We start from the raw sequence: 15,199 nt of genomic DNA, 5'->3' as shown, positions 1-15,199 counted from the left end.
ACTTTGTTCCTGGCACAAAAAAAGGCCAAAGTTGAGGCGGACTTATAATGAGAAGGAAGCAGGTGGCCCCCACAAATGGACTGGCTTCTCAGTTTACAAAGACACTATTAAATTGCTAGCAGATTTCTCAAGCAACTCCTTTTGGCAGACCCCCCTTCCCAAACTCTGAGGCATGGTGGGTTACTCACAGGTGCTCCAGAGCCTCCAACCCTGAGAACGCTTTCTTGGCCACCGACTTGATCTTGTTTCCAAACAGAGTTCTGCAGTTTCCAAACATTCAGTGCCAGATAAACAGAAAGAAAATGGGGAGAGGGGGGCAGAAAAAAAGAAAAAAAAAAAGGAACACAATTAGTGTGGCTTTATCTGATATACACACTCAGTGTAAGTCCCAGGAAATCTGAACTGCACAGAGATTAAGAGGGCTGAAGCACACTCGCTTTCCTGCTCCCGAAATTAAATCCTTTTATCTGTATTTGAATTTAATAGTGATGACAGCACAGAAGGGAATGTGCCATATCATGTAAAAAGGCAGGTTTGCTCCTGTGCTTGGGAACCAGCTTGCTGAGTAACAGAAGGTCCCCTCTGTTCTTCACAGGCTGGCTGCGGACAGGATTAAGTGCAGTGACAGCTTAACAAGGTATTGGTTTCTCCCCACAAACTTTTCATTTCTGACTTCTTCCCAGACAGGAAGAAGAGTGGTGATTTATCCCCTGGTGCTTGGCCTAGCAGCCATCAGCACTCAGAGCTGCACACTCACACAGCAGCTGACTGCAGGCACTGCTCATTCCTCATTGTTAAATAGGACAGCAAAGCAATACCATGCAACAGATCATAGCCAAGGGACAATTTCAAGGAGCAAAAGGCAGATCAGGTAATGTGCACAGCTGAGGAATGGGTTTGTGTGCATCTGTGACCAGAGGGCATTCCTCTGAATCAGCACTGGCATGAGGGGGCTATCACCCAGCTGGAGAGATCCCAGCCCAGCTGCCATCTCCAGAGCAACAGCTCTCCATAAATATTGACCAGGGTTTGTGCCAAACGGATGGTCCCCTCACCTGTTTTAATAAAACATCAACCAGTGTAATCAGTTAGGAACTGCTTCCTTCCCCAGGCTCCCCCAAGGTTCATCCTCCAGGTGCCTCTGTTATCACAACATAGTGTCCAGGGCAAGCCATCCCCACACCTCAGGTGGAAAAAGGGCTCATCTGGTGCTGCATTTGGTTTTGAGTTTTCATTCAAAGGCTGCCCTTCAGTACGGGGTGTGAAAGCCATTTCTGCACCCCAAAAAGAGTTACAGCTATGATGGCCCCACTGCTTGCTCACTGACCAGGGAAAGGAGTTCAAGATGGAGCTTGTGCAGCCATTCCATGAGCAAACACATTTCCAAGAACTTGTCAAGGCTTTCCACAAAGCACTTTTCAAATGTCAGGATAATTTGGTTATATATTGGCTCCAGGAAAGCCCAGTCTCAAATACCCCCAGCACCAAAGGATGTGTGCAATCATGTGTGCCATCATTTGGTAAAAGGGATGCTGCATTAATGAAGGCTTTGAGAAATCCATTAGAATGATTAATACAGTAAATAATTTACTATATGTAAACTCTGGTCAAATGGCTGCATCCATACACACTGATTTCTGCAGCCATATTCCCAATAAATGTGCTTTAAGGACAAGGTGAGGATAAAGTAAGGACTGAAGGAAATGGCCTCAAGCTGTGCCAGGGGAGGTTTAGATTAGATTTTAGGAAAAATTTCTTCAGAGAAAGGGTTGTAAGTATTGAACAGACTGCCCAGGGAAGTGGCAGAGTCACCATCCTTGGAATTGTTCAAAAACATGTGGATGTGGCACTTCAGGACATGGTGATGGTGCTAGGTTAATGGTTGGACTTGATGATCCTAAAGACCTTTTCCAACTTTTATGATTCTAATGGAAGTTAGATGGGAAACTGCTGCTGAAAAGATTATGCTGAGCTTGGGTTTGATAGCTGCAGATTTCTATTACTGTTCAGTGGATTTTGGTCTTTGAAAATTGGAAACTGCTGCTATCTGTTTAGTTATCTGTGCACAGATAAAGAGTGCATCTGGGGAAGGGAATACACAGCTACAGCACTTGTGAAGGGTGCACACAGCTCAATGCCTGGACATGAGAAATACCAAACACACATAACAAGTCAGGCCCCAGCAAACTCATTACTCTTTGCAACTAATTTCAATTAAGTGCCTCTTCAAATCCCAGAGTTTGAACCTAGAGGCCCCCATCAAAGGGCTGTGAAGGCTGGAATGTGAAGGCAGCAGAACACAGCCACAATTACCCATCCCACTGCTGGCCTGAACCTCCTCCAGGGGCAGAGCCCAGCATAAGCTCTCCTGGAGACTGCACCAGGGTAATTACATGCCAAGCACACAATTCACTGCAGCCTTTTCTCCTCCAGCCAGTTTTGCACCTGCAGGAAGATCTCGCTGAGTGAGCCATCAAAAAGCTGGTAACATTTAGCAGCTTGAATAATTAGGAACCTCCCTGCTCCACAGTGATTCCACCGGTGCTTTTTATGCTCCAGTGCTTCTCAACTCCCTCTTTCTTCAAGCAACATTTTAATTTAGGCCTGGGCTCTCCATCCTGGAGAGTTCATATATAATTCAGGGCAGGCTAAAGTGACTGGCCTCTCCATCTCTGTTTAACACCTTCATGTCAGCGAACAACCCTCTCTGTGCTAAATCCTTTCAGAGGCTAATCTGTGCCAGATCAAAGGGGAAGGGCTTTTAAGGCAATCTCCACAGAGCTGAGGTGATTATTAATTCATTGGAAGGTCTCCTCTGAAGTGCCCATTTATTTTTTGTATGCTAATGCATTTAAAGAGGCTGACGGTTTAAACACAGGCCCTAAATCACACAGTGAAATGTTTGCTGAAAGGGCTGATCTTTTATTTACAAAAAAATCCTGATACTCACTTCAGCCTTAGAAATCACTAGTTTGGGATTTATGTGCTGATAAGCTAAAGAGTTCTGAGGAGATCCCTTTAGAAGTGATCAATCACAAGTATTCTCAAAATGTCTCAAAAATAAATAATAATTAAATAATTTTATGTTCTAAGCGTTTTTTAGCTTTACATGCTGGCCCACAGTGAACAATCCCAGCAAGCTGTCTGTCCCACAGCAGGTAATTAAACCACTCCTGCCTGCCCCAAACCAACCTGCTCCACATGCTCAGAAATGTGCTGCAATCCCCTGCACAAGCCCTCCCTGCACAGATCCCTCAGCCAGCCTCAGAGCTGGCCTGAGTCCATGAGCAGTGACAGGCATCACTCAACAGAGGAAATAAAGACATAAACCAAACTCCCTCAGACTTGCACAAGCCCTCAGTGCATCCTTGGCTAACAGCAGCCCAAGCTCCATTTTCTGAAGGTGCTCCTTGTGCTGGGTGATGAACATCACACAGGCCAGGGCATTTCCCAGAGGATAGCCATAGCTGCTGTGCCCAGAGCTGCCAGCACAAAACCCCACAGGCTGTCCTGCTCCCCTCCTTCCTCCTCCTGGCCTCTGCCTGACCCCCACAGCTCATCAGGCCTCACTGCTCCAGCTTTCCAAGGCCATCCTTCTGCTGAGCTCTTTCTTTCCATGCTGTCTCCTTTGGACTTTTCACCACTGTCCTGTTCTCTGCACCCAGCATTTCTAACATATCCTAAACCACTGTTTTTGCTCCCATGCCTGTGGCCCTGTTGGAGGGATGCACCACCAGTACAGCTCTCTCTGCTCCTTTCCTTCTCTCCCTGTCAAAGCAGCACTACAGACTCACAATCCTTACAGCCTGCAAATCCCACTGGACAGAGTCTCTGCTCCCATCACTCTTCCAGCTGCTCACATGCTCTCACTGGTTTCTTCAGACAAACCAAACACTTCAGTCAGGCAGCCAAGAACTCTTCTACCCACCACATCTGCTCCTCTGCCTCTTTTCTGGCAGCCATGGGAAGATTCCCTGACTCTGCATGCACAGCAGTTCTTACTCACTTCTCTCTCACCCCCACACTGCCTCTGCTTCCCTGCCTGGCTCCCCCTGTCCTTAAATCCTCCTCTGCCTTCTGCTCCACTTTCCTTGCAGCTGCAGCTTGGTCCCCTCAGCAGCAATGAAATGCCCTCTCTGTCTGTGATTGCAGATTTGTGCCCTCTGAGCACTGCCTCCCCACAACCCCTGCCTGTCCCTCTGCCCCAGGAGTCTCAGATGAGAGCGTGACAATGTCCCTCCTCCTGCCAGGATTCATTGCAGCCATCTGCTCTGCATCGAGGTGCTTTTACTGCACCTCTGGCTGTGCCATGCCAGCAGCACAGACAGCGGCACAGGGGGGGCACTGGGAACTTCAACAAAGGCAAGAGGTAATGATTAGAGACTCTTGATTTGTCACAAGCCATCAGAGGCTCCTCTGACAGGGCTGATTTATCTCCCCCTGTTTCAAATGGGACAGGGATTGCAGAGAGCAATGTGAAAATCCTGGCCAAGGCCAAGCAAGCCATAAACATTTGCAAGGCGCATGCTTGCCTCGGGAGCCTTTTTATCTCCTCAAGAGCCTGAGCCCCATGGTGCCTTTTATTGTCACTGCACATGGAACTGAGCCCAAAAGATCACTCTCAGAAAGAGTATCCCACAGAAAGGAATCCTGTTTCAACCCTCTGCTGCAGCAGGAAGTGGGGAGATTTTTCTCTTCTGTTTATTGTTATTTGCTGCATCAATCAGTGCCTGGCTGCACACTGCAAGGGGTCGGTTTTGTTGCTTGTTTGCTTTTGGGAGTGAGGAATGGTTGTGCTGAGTTTTATACATGAAAACAGCTTAAATTCCTCCCTGTGTCTGAACTGCAGTATGTGGCACTGTCTGCTCACCATTTAGAAAGGGAATGATTGCCTCATACCTGCTTAAAAACCCACATTTGCACTCTTGCAGTGAGCCTGCAAAACTGCCACAGCTCAGATTTTCTGCTGATTTTTGTCTCATTCCAAGGTGAGGCAGACTGCATAAAAAGGGACAGACCCAACCCCACAGAGGCACACATCAAAACTGGCCTGCAGAACCCAAGCCCAGGGATACTCACAGCTTGCTCAGGTTTTCCAGGCCTGTGAAGGCTCCATTGGTATCTTCTATTGTGCCTGAGATGTCGTTGTGGTCCAGTTCCCTGGGAAGAGCACAAGAGAGAGCTCAGAATCAGCACCTCAGTCCCAATGTCACTGTTACAAACAAGTGGAGGAAGCTATGTTTTAGAAGGCTAATTTATTATTTTATCATCTATATTATATTAAAGAATACTGAGCCACATGAGGGCTTCCCATTTTCTCCTGACAGTTACCAGAAAATGCAGAGTCCTGCAGCAAAGCAGCACCAATCACTTCTCCTGCCCTGGAATGGTGCATTCCAGACAGAGCTTGCTCCTAAAATCCTCTGAGACAGCTACATTTTACCAAGCAGGTTTCTTTGCTAGTTCTGCACATCCAAACAGGAGGAAAATTAAAATAAAGTGCCAAAATTAAACTGAAAGAAACAGCTGTCCTTAAATTCTATACCATGAAATAAGATCACTTTTGGTATTCCAGTGTATGTATTTGTCTATAGCTGAATCTTAGGAAGATTATTTTCTACAAAGCTGCCTTTTTTCTGGCAATGAACTTGAAAACTCAACAAAGGAAAGTGCCAGCATCACTACACCAGCCTAACTCTGTATAAGCATTTGAAAAAAACCCAAGAGAATTCCTTTTTCAGTGTTAGCTTCTTTTGGCTTTCAAATTGACCATCAATTACAAGAGTCAAAGAGATCTGAAGAAAAACAAGCACACAGAACAAACACAGAGATCCACAAAAGCTGTTTGAACAGACTGTTTAGAAATCCTTCCCTCCCAGCTTTTGAATCCAGCTAGCAATGAATACCCAGCAACACAGATAGAAATTCATCATTTCCAATGTTAAGTAAAAAGAAAGAAAATCTAAATAGGCTTTGTTGGTTTTGTTACATCACTCTGATTTAAAACCTGGCAAAACACAGCACCAAAGCAAACTTCACCATCCAGATAACCCCTGAGCCCTCAGGTACTCCTTTGACACCTTTTGAAGATGATTATCAGAACATTTCCAGATAAAAAAATATTAAGACCAAATAAAGAAAAACCAAGTCCCCTTGCATTTTGCAACACTCCAGACACAGGCAGCACAGTGTGGCTTCTGGGCAGCACAAATACACAGTAACTCACAGGAAGGGAAAACAAATTTAAGAGAGAGCCCAGTTTCAATATGGGAATGGTTCCCCTCAGCTGCCTCAGTCTTTGCTCCTTTCTCTGCTTTAGGGTGAACCAAAGATATGAAGGGAGATGGCCAAAAGCCACAATTCCTGTTTCTCAGCTGGCTAAAGCCTGAGACCTGAATCTCACATCCCTGGAGAGCCCTGGCCTCAGCCAGCATCACTGTGGGTGTCAGGGTGATCTGTGGGGTGCTCTGTGCCAAAGGCATGGACAAAATGGGGGCACACAGGATGCTGTGGTGGCCAAAGAGATGGATCCAGGACAATGCTTTGATGTGCTGCCATTTCCAGCACCATCCTAGTGGGACAGGAGCAAATCCATCCTCCTGGAGCTCAGTTTCTACATTTTCCTTAGGCTTGCCAAGCCCATGTCCCTTGTTCTGTTTGTTTTTTTAAGGGAAAATCCCTTCTCAGACATTTCTCCTCTTCAGTTTCACCACGGGCTACTGGTCTTTGGAGCAGCAAAGCCTTTCCCATGGCAGAGGCAGACAAGTGGGAACAGCCTGTAGGAGCCCTGACGCACACTTTTATTAATTGACTGCCACACATTGTGCTTTCTTGAAAAAGGGAAAGAAAATGGTATTGCTTGTTCATCCAGTGGCAACTCAAAGGTTTAGTGTTAGAAAGGAGGAATAAAAAACCTTTTTAACAAATGAGTGAAAATAGAGAGAGGGAGAAAAAAAGAGTGGGGTATTTTGGCCCAGCTCTCTTTGTATCCCAGCCCCTCTCCCAGCCCCTGTTGCCAATTTCCTATTCTTTCTGGCTGGCTGAGCCTGAATGCTCGCAGCCTTGTTAATCATTGTGCTCAGAGGTCTCCGGGCCTGACCTCCATTTGAATAGCTCCACATTTCAGCAGTTTCACACCCACCAAAGGCTCCCCAACAATAGCCCATAATTAAAGCATGCTCAGCTCTTTTTCACCAGGTGCAGGACCCAATGGGCCTTTCTCTTTATTAAATTAGAGCTCGCTCACACACTCCACCTCCCCCCGCTCTGCCCTGGACATAAAAGAGGCTCCACATTCAGTGCAGAGCAAAGAGAAGGAGCAGTTTCCCTTCCCCTCCATTTTTCTTTGGAAACCTTTAGTTCCGGTCCTGACAGCTGCCTCAGAGAGGTCCCTTCTCAATGCCCAGGGCCTGAAAGGCTTTGGCTTAAGTTTAAAAAAAGCAAACAAAACCCAAACTCACTTTCCAGTCACTTCCTTCACTATGAACTTCAATAAAGAAAAGAGTAAGATTCAAAAAAGTACTGTAAAGAGGGGAGATTTTTCTGTTCCCATTTCCTTTTAATGACTCAGGCCACAATGGGCTTCTCAAGAGGAATTAAAGTATCAAAGTGTGGCTTTTTCCTTTGGAAGGAAGAACTAAATCAGTTTGCTGAACCCAAGCAGCCTGGGAAGGTGTCTGGTGCTGTCACAAGGGCTGTGAGAACTCTGTGCTGTGCCAGATGAAGGTGCTGAGCCTGCAGCTCCCAGGGAGAGGAGAGAGCAGCCAGCAGCCCTGCAGGTTCCAGTGCGGAGACAGAACACAGCAATGGAACTGCATCCCCCATCTCCTGATGCTCATAAGACAAGCCCAGATGTATTTCAGTCTCACACAACTCTCACTGTGCAATGCTACAATGCTACAACTGTGTCATCATCACATTTCTGAAAATTCTCCTCCTGGGAAGCTGAGAAGCCTCAGAGAAAGAGGAAAACAATAATTATCTGATTGCTTCTCCTGTGTTTTGCTGCTTTAGAATGTGTTTAGATATTCTTTACCAACAGGTAATTGTTTCATTGGTTTCATGTGAATTGTTTTGACTCAATGGCCAATTATGGCCAAGCTGTGTCGGGACTCTGGAAGGAGTCACAAGTTTTCATTATTATCTTTTTAGCATTCTGTCTGTATCCTTTCTCTATTCTTTAGTACAGTTTAGTACAGTGTTCTTTAATATAATACAGATCATAAAATAATAAATTAGCCTTCTAAGAACATGGAGTCAAATTCATCATTCCTTCCTTCCCTTGTTGGGTGTCACACAAATACAACACAAGTGCACCCCACAAGAGGCCACACTGACTTGTCTCATGGGCTCTACTGCTCCTAAAACCTTACAAGTTGCTATTTGGACTAGGTAAGCTCATTTCCAGTATCACATTTCCAGGTATTTCATTGTGTCAGTGGTTTTAAAATACAAGTCTGTGGTAAATGGCCACAGCCAGCACTGGATGGATAACTTCTGTAATTCAGTATTAGGGCACACGAAACTTTTGCCCTTGCAATTTTTTGGTTTTTCAGTGTTTCCCATGAAAATCAGAGAACAGAATGTTTCATGGGCCAAACTGAATTAAAAACTTCTGTTTACTTGCATGACACCTGCAAAAGCTTCTTATTTCTATGACTGGACTGAAGGCTGGACAAAGCTTCATGCGTTGTTACATTTCTGGTACAGTGAGATGCCAAGCCCAACCTCTACATTTCTTTGTTTTCCAATTGCTTTTTTTCTTAACATCATCTTACAATAATAATAATAATAATAATAATAAATTTATATTTAATCATGATTTTATATTTATTCACAATTTTATATTAATATTCAGTTTTTAAAAAAATAAATAACACAGAAGTGATCAATAGCACATTTAAGAGGATATTCAAATTTCCAGTGTTGTCAGTAGAAGGAATCATTCCCTGCTCCTTCTGAGTGCAGAATGACCCAAAAGAAACCAAGTTTTTCTAAGAATTTCAATTAAAATCAATGTGGCAGCAAGAGAAATACTGCTATTAGCTGCAGGAATGAGACCTCAAGGATTTTTGGTCAGCTGAGGTGGCTTCAGGAACCTGAAACTGCCAGACATGGGCACCCAAAGCATCTTCAAAGCAGAACCATGTGGCAGAACACAAACCGTGGAGGGAAAACATGGGTGTGGTCTGACAAAAGCTGAGAGCAACTTACAGGACACGGAGGTTTTTGAGTCCCCTGAAAGCTCCTTCTGCAATGTGGTTGATGGAATTGTGGCTCAGCCTCAGCACGTGCAGCCCCCCCAGGTCTGCCAGGCTTCCCTCATCCAGCCTGGTCAGGTTGTTGTAGGAGAGAATCCTGAGGGGAAAAAATGCAACAAACAGCTCTTGTCAATACTCTTGTCAATCCATCTGGTATTTTCCAAACTCCTCTGTGCCAAGCAGTGCTTGCCTCCCACAGGCACCTGATGCACTGGGTGAGGAAATAAGATTGAATGCAAGTATTGCCCCAAAACACCCATGGGGGACACCAAGGAGCAGGAGGCACCTGGTACCCAGCTATGGGGCAATTTCTGTGCAGGCTACAGAGAGAGGCCGTCCCAGGAGTGACTGAGAGCAATAACCCAGCACACAGACCCTGTCAGCTGCAGCAGGGAGAGCTCCTCTCTGGTCTGCTCATGGTTTGGGAGCCCTGGCTGTGCTCAATCCCCTCCCTCTGAGGCCCACAGGAGCAGCAGGCCCTGCTGCCCACGCCCTGTGAGGTGCAGAGTGATGTCACACTGATGGATTCTGGAGCTCACACAGCTCTTGGCAGGCTGCTGTGCTCAGGAGGTGCCTTATCATTCTGCACTTGTGCACAGCCAGCCCCAGGCTCTGGGTGTGGGTGCCTGGGCTCCACCCCAGTGCAGAGCCAAAAGCATTTCACCACAAGGCAATTGAATGCTTCCTTTCACCCACAGAAAGGAGGTGTCTGCTGTAAACCAGCCACCTTTCCTTCCTCCCACTCCCCTTTGTAAGGAGCACAGTTTGCCTTAAATCCTCTCCACTTACAAGAGACTATTGGAGGATTGGTTTTTTTCCTAGTTTTCCATCTATCTCCTCCCCTTGCCTGCATTATCTCTGGTCTGGGAGGTTTTTTAAGCACTGCTCCTGTTTGGAAGCTGGCAGGAAAGCAGCAGCTTTGCTCTCCCAGCAAGGTGTGGATGAGGCTTTGGAGATGTGACACTGAGGGCAAGCCTTGGGATCTGTGCAACCACCTTCTATCCAGAATAAAGCTCTGCTTTATTGTGGAAGATCAGCTTGGATTCTCACATGAGAGCAGCAGCAGGCACCAGATTTTCACAACCACCTTCTTGGACACCTGGGAGTGCCACTCACTTCAGAAGATGTGAGGGTTTGGGCTGCTCAGCTTTTGAAAAAGTGAAACAGCTTTGAACAAGCACTGAAATTCTTCACTGTATGGACAAGAAAAAAAAAATCACTGAGTTCCAAACCTCCAAATTCCTCTTCTAGTACTGCCTGTTAATGAGTCTGCTTAAAAATGTGTCTGGGGCTTGCATGAAATTCACTGCTAAGCCAAAACCAAAGTCCAAACAGACACATACTCCAGAGCACTGAGAGTGTCATTTACTTGGCAAAGGGGCTGTCTATCTTTTAGCTGTGTGAGTGGGCAGAGGGCAAGTTCTGGAAAAAATTCAGCAAAGATTAATGAGTTTGAAGGTATGGGACAACATACTTTCATTCCTAAAGAAGCTATAGTGTTAGTTATGAAGAACTGGCATCTGGTCAAAATTATGTCCTCACCTGCTATTAAAGAATTTGGGTTTTAAAAAAAATTGTTTAAAAGTAATCCTAAACCTGGCTGAGAAAATAAATAGTTCCTTTTGACTCCACACATTAGAGTTCCTGCCACAACTGGTGAAGGCGTGTTCCCTCTGTTTGTTTGGATGGACAGACAGCAGCAGGACGTGGTGACTCTCACTGGTGTCACACATGGAAAGTTTCAGGAGCTATTGCACCTGGCAGTGGCTTCTTCAGCATGCCAGGGCTCTGCTTCCTGCCACAGGACAGGGCAATTCGTTGTTACACTGCTGGTACAGTCAGATGCCAAGCCCAACCTCTACCTTTCTTTGTTTTCCAATTGGTTTTTTTTCTTAACATCATCTAATGTTAATCATAATTTTATATTTAATCATAATTTTATATTCAATATTCAGTTAAAAAAAAAGGTAATGACACAGAAGTGTTCAACAGCACATTAAAGAGGATATTAAAAAAAAAAAGTGAGAAATCACTGGCATGACTAAATGGCAATGTTTGTCTACACAGCCCTTCCAGCCTGGCCAGAAGTAGGAGATTTTTGAGCACCACCCAAAATTGCTGCAGGAAGGGGTTAACCAGAGCCCCATTGTGCAACTGGAGCTGCTGCTGCCAGCCTGCTCTGGACCAGGTACATCTCACACACTTCACTCCCTCTGACCAAGCTACAGGTAAAAAAAATGGAAGGAAAGACCCAGCAGCCAAGTCACCATTTACCTCTGATGAAACCCTCTGCTCCCACTGTGGTTTTTTCCATGATGCTGATGCTCCAGCACCTGACTGGTGAATACAATCAGCCCTTTCTCATGCTCAGAACAAGGCAAGAGCTTTCTTTCCTTGTCAGCTCTTACATCAGCCCAGAGCCTTGGGTTCACATTTTGTCCCAGCAACTGAATGAGAGATAACTCCTCCTTCAGATATCAACTCCCTCCTTAGAAGACTCTGAATTTCATTCCCTGTACAGCCACAGTGGTTTCAGGTACCTGGAACCCAGTGGATTTAGCAACAGTGGAGGTGAGCAAGGATCTTTCAATGAGGAATGAAACCACTAACAAAGTGCACGAGTCAGTCTGGATGTACCCATGGCTTCCTTTCCTCACCCTGGCATTTCAGCACAGGCCTCTCCTACAGGAGTTTCACTCTGAGATCTGATGGCTCCCTGCAGCAGCCTTACCCTAAAGGCAGCACCTGAGAGAGCTTGCAGGACTTTGCAGGGCTGTGCTAACACCCACACAATCACCTTTCCCATCTCAGCCACGGCCTCAGACTGCAGCACAATCCTGCCTGTCAGGCCAGGCACACCCCAGGGCCTCACATCACCTCACACCACCAGGCACCTTCCAAATCTACCCCATCCTGCATCCCAGTTTCTGCAATTCCTGCTCCTAAGACAGGACAGCTCACTGCTAGAACTGCTTGCTGGATGAGATCCTAATCCAAACCTGAGAAAAAGGACTCAGCATGACAAGCAACCTCCAATGTAAACCTTGAGGGCTTGCAAGACAGACTCGTGGAGAGAAGACAAGCTCAGCTCTCCCTAAAAGAGTTCTGCCATTAGCCCTGGGAGGTGCAGGTGGGTCTGACCCATCCCATCCAACCCAGACTGAAATAAAGCTCAGCACAGGCACCAGAGATTTGGTTCTGTGCAGTGCAGAGATCTGCATTTGGCTGTTCCAAGGATTCAGCTGTGAGTGCCTTGGCAAGGCAGGTTCCCCTTTTTTGATGCTTCAGATTTTAATAGACCAAAGGCAGAGCACAGTTCCAGTTCTATCTGCTGCCTTGAAGATCTCTCCATTAACACTGCCTTAATCTAGCAAAATATCATGTGAGGATCTGAACTGAGCAAGGCATGGGCAGTTCTGCAGCAATTTGAAAAATTAGGTAATTCAACAATCATGCGTGTATTTAATTAAAACAAAAAATGAAGTACTTCCTTGCACCCCCAAAAAATAACCAACATCTGAACAAATAATTTGGGTTCAACAGAAGACCACAGGACTAGAATGTTAATTCTAAATGTAAAGAAACTACATGTGTCATGTGTATCCATCTTTGAGCCCACAGCCCAAAGGTTTCATACTTCACAGCTGGGTGGGCAGACACCAACCTCCAGTGTGAGAGCAGAGTGAGGCCTCTGGCAGCAGGAATTTGCTCCACCATACTGCTTTTTGGTGCATAGGAGACTCCCTGACAATGTTTAGCAGAATGAATTCCAGCTCCACTGACCACGTGTCAAGTTGACCAAAGTAAAAAGCAAAGCTTTGCACAGAGGGGATGGCAGCACCTTCTGTAAATACTGCAAGCACCCCTGTGTGCCTCTTCAAAAAGGCATTAAGCAGTGCCATAGACCCAAAAGACACCCTTGTGGAGCTGCCCTCAGCAGCAAGGCTTTCCTTCACTTGCCAGGCTGTATCCCCAGCACCTCAGGAGTGCAAAGCCATGTATTTACTGTTCAACAACTGAACCCCTCAGGAAGGATGAAGTGTAAACAGGAGAAACAAGGAGAACTGCCTTGAAAGGGCCAAATCTCTGCTGGTTGAAAGCATGGTTGTTCTTTGTAAACACAGAGGATAAAGCAAAGCTTCCTTCAGGCTGTACAGTTATTATATGGCAAGTTGCAAGTCTTGTAACTCGCTAGCTAAAAACATTGGCAAGCCACAGCTCACAAACTCTCCAGGTCTTTTGGCACTGTGCACTTTTAGTGGGTTCTAGCCTTTGTTTCTGGTACAAATGTGTTTTAACCAGGTGCTCTGGAGGTCATAACATCATAAATAACCAGGGCATCACTTAGGAGCCTGCAGTTCCTGCATTTCTGCAGGTTGATACAGTGGGAGCTGTAAGCCTTGAGAAAATTCCTTACTCCCCTCTCTCCTGCCAGCATTACACAACACCACAGAAAGCAACTCACAGCTCATGCAGCTTCTGGCAGAAGCTCCAGCCATCGGGGTTGATGCGGGATATGGAGTTGTTGCTGAGGTGGAGCTGGTGCAGAGAGGAAAGGCCATAGAGAGAGCCACTGTTCACTTCTGTCAGGCTGTTGTATTCCAGGTGTCTGTGGAGGAAAATCAAAAGGAATTGACAGATAAGCAGCACTGGTCAAATGCTGAATTTCCAAAAAGAAATAGGATTTTAGCCATTCCTACGCACTTTTCTACATACCCACGCGGACACATGCATGTGTGGGCATTTCTTGTCAAACAAAGAGAGAAATTCAAGGACAACACAAAGGAAATGCCCACAAGGAGATGTGACTGCAGAGAGAAGCTCCACTGCAAGTAAACTGGGCTTAAAGCATCCCACTCAAGTTTGTATTTGCAGAGTCTCAGTTGTGTGACAGCAGCACCCAGAAACAGGCTGCCTTCATCACAGGGGACCTCACAAACACACCTGGAAGCCAAGGGTGCTGGAAGCTGCAGGTATCTCTGCAATGACTAATCAATTTATTCTCTGGTATGGAAAGAAAACAGCACCAAGAATGGCCAGCTTGGTTTCTAGGTATCCCATGAGGTGGAATGATACTGTCTGCAACACAGAGTTTCCATCTATCAGCCAAAACAATTTTGCAGAAGCCAGATATTTAAAGACCAATTGAGATAAATGCTGAATGTTCAAACTGTCAAACTTTCAAAGGAATAGTGCTACAGCTTAAAAAAGTTTTTATTGAACACCTGCTGAAGCAGTGAGCTTTTGTAAACTGGGGGTCAGCCAAAGAGAAGCTGCTGTATGGAATTTGTAGGCATCCTGAGGTGGGGAGAGAATGATGTATCTGAGTCTATCTTATCAGAAGGCTAATTAATTACTTTATTACTTTATATTAAACTATTTTACATTACTGCCAAGCAATCAACTCTGCACACAACTACAGGGAATCTCGTGACTGTCAGCTCACAGTCCCAACACACGCTTGTAAACAAAACACCATCACTTCAGATAAACAATCTCCATATTGCACTCTACTTTTACACAAACACAGGCACAGCAAATAAAATAAGAATTGTGTTTTCTTTCTCTGAGGTTCAGAGAATGTGAATCTCAGAAATATTCTTGAGGGAAATTATGCTTTGCTTTTTCTCTGTGAAGAGAAATGTGGCAGCACCGCTGCAGCAGCTCTGGGTGTGCAGGACAAAGAAAGGAGCACACGAAGCAGCACGGGTCACTGCTAAAATACAGAGAAGGATGTGACAGCACCAACTTACAGAACTTGCATTTTGGCCAGGCCCCAGAAAGCCCCATCAGTGAGTTTGCTGATGTTGTTGCGCTGCAGTTTCAGCACTTCCAGGCTGTCCAGCCCCTGGAACGTCAGACCTTCAATCAGGCGGACGCGATTGCGGTTCAGCTCCCTGAAATCACCAAGGCCGTACAAGTTTGTTAAAGCCCAGCCC

General features: G+C 45.7%; 1 protein-coding gene across 1 annotated transcript in view; it reads right to left on the bottom strand.

The window, feature by feature from the left end:
* Positions 1–15,199, bottom strand: part of LRIG1 (leucine rich repeats and immunoglobulin like domains 1) — a 91,665-nt gene that overhangs the window by 15,384 nt on the left and 61,082 nt on the right. The window contains 5 exon segments of the mRNA XM_054281197.1: positions 189–260; positions 5,080–5,160; positions 9,214–9,357; positions 13,726–13,869; positions 15,014–15,157. Coding sequence (XP_054137172.1) covers positions 189–260; positions 5,080–5,160; positions 9,214–9,357; positions 13,726–13,869; positions 15,014–15,157 — 585 coding nt within the window.

Source organism: Melozone crissalis, unplaced genomic scaffold (genome assembly GCF_028551555.1).
Source record: "Melozone crissalis strain CALT ecotype California unplaced genomic scaffold, PUWL_Pcris_2 ptg000029l_1, whole genome shotgun sequence".
Taxonomy (NCBI): Eukaryota; Metazoa; Chordata; class Aves; order Passeriformes; family Passerellidae; genus Melozone; species Melozone crissalis.
The sequence above is the reverse complement of the archived record's forward strand: the minus strand, read 5'-3'. Positions and strand labels throughout refer to the sequence as shown.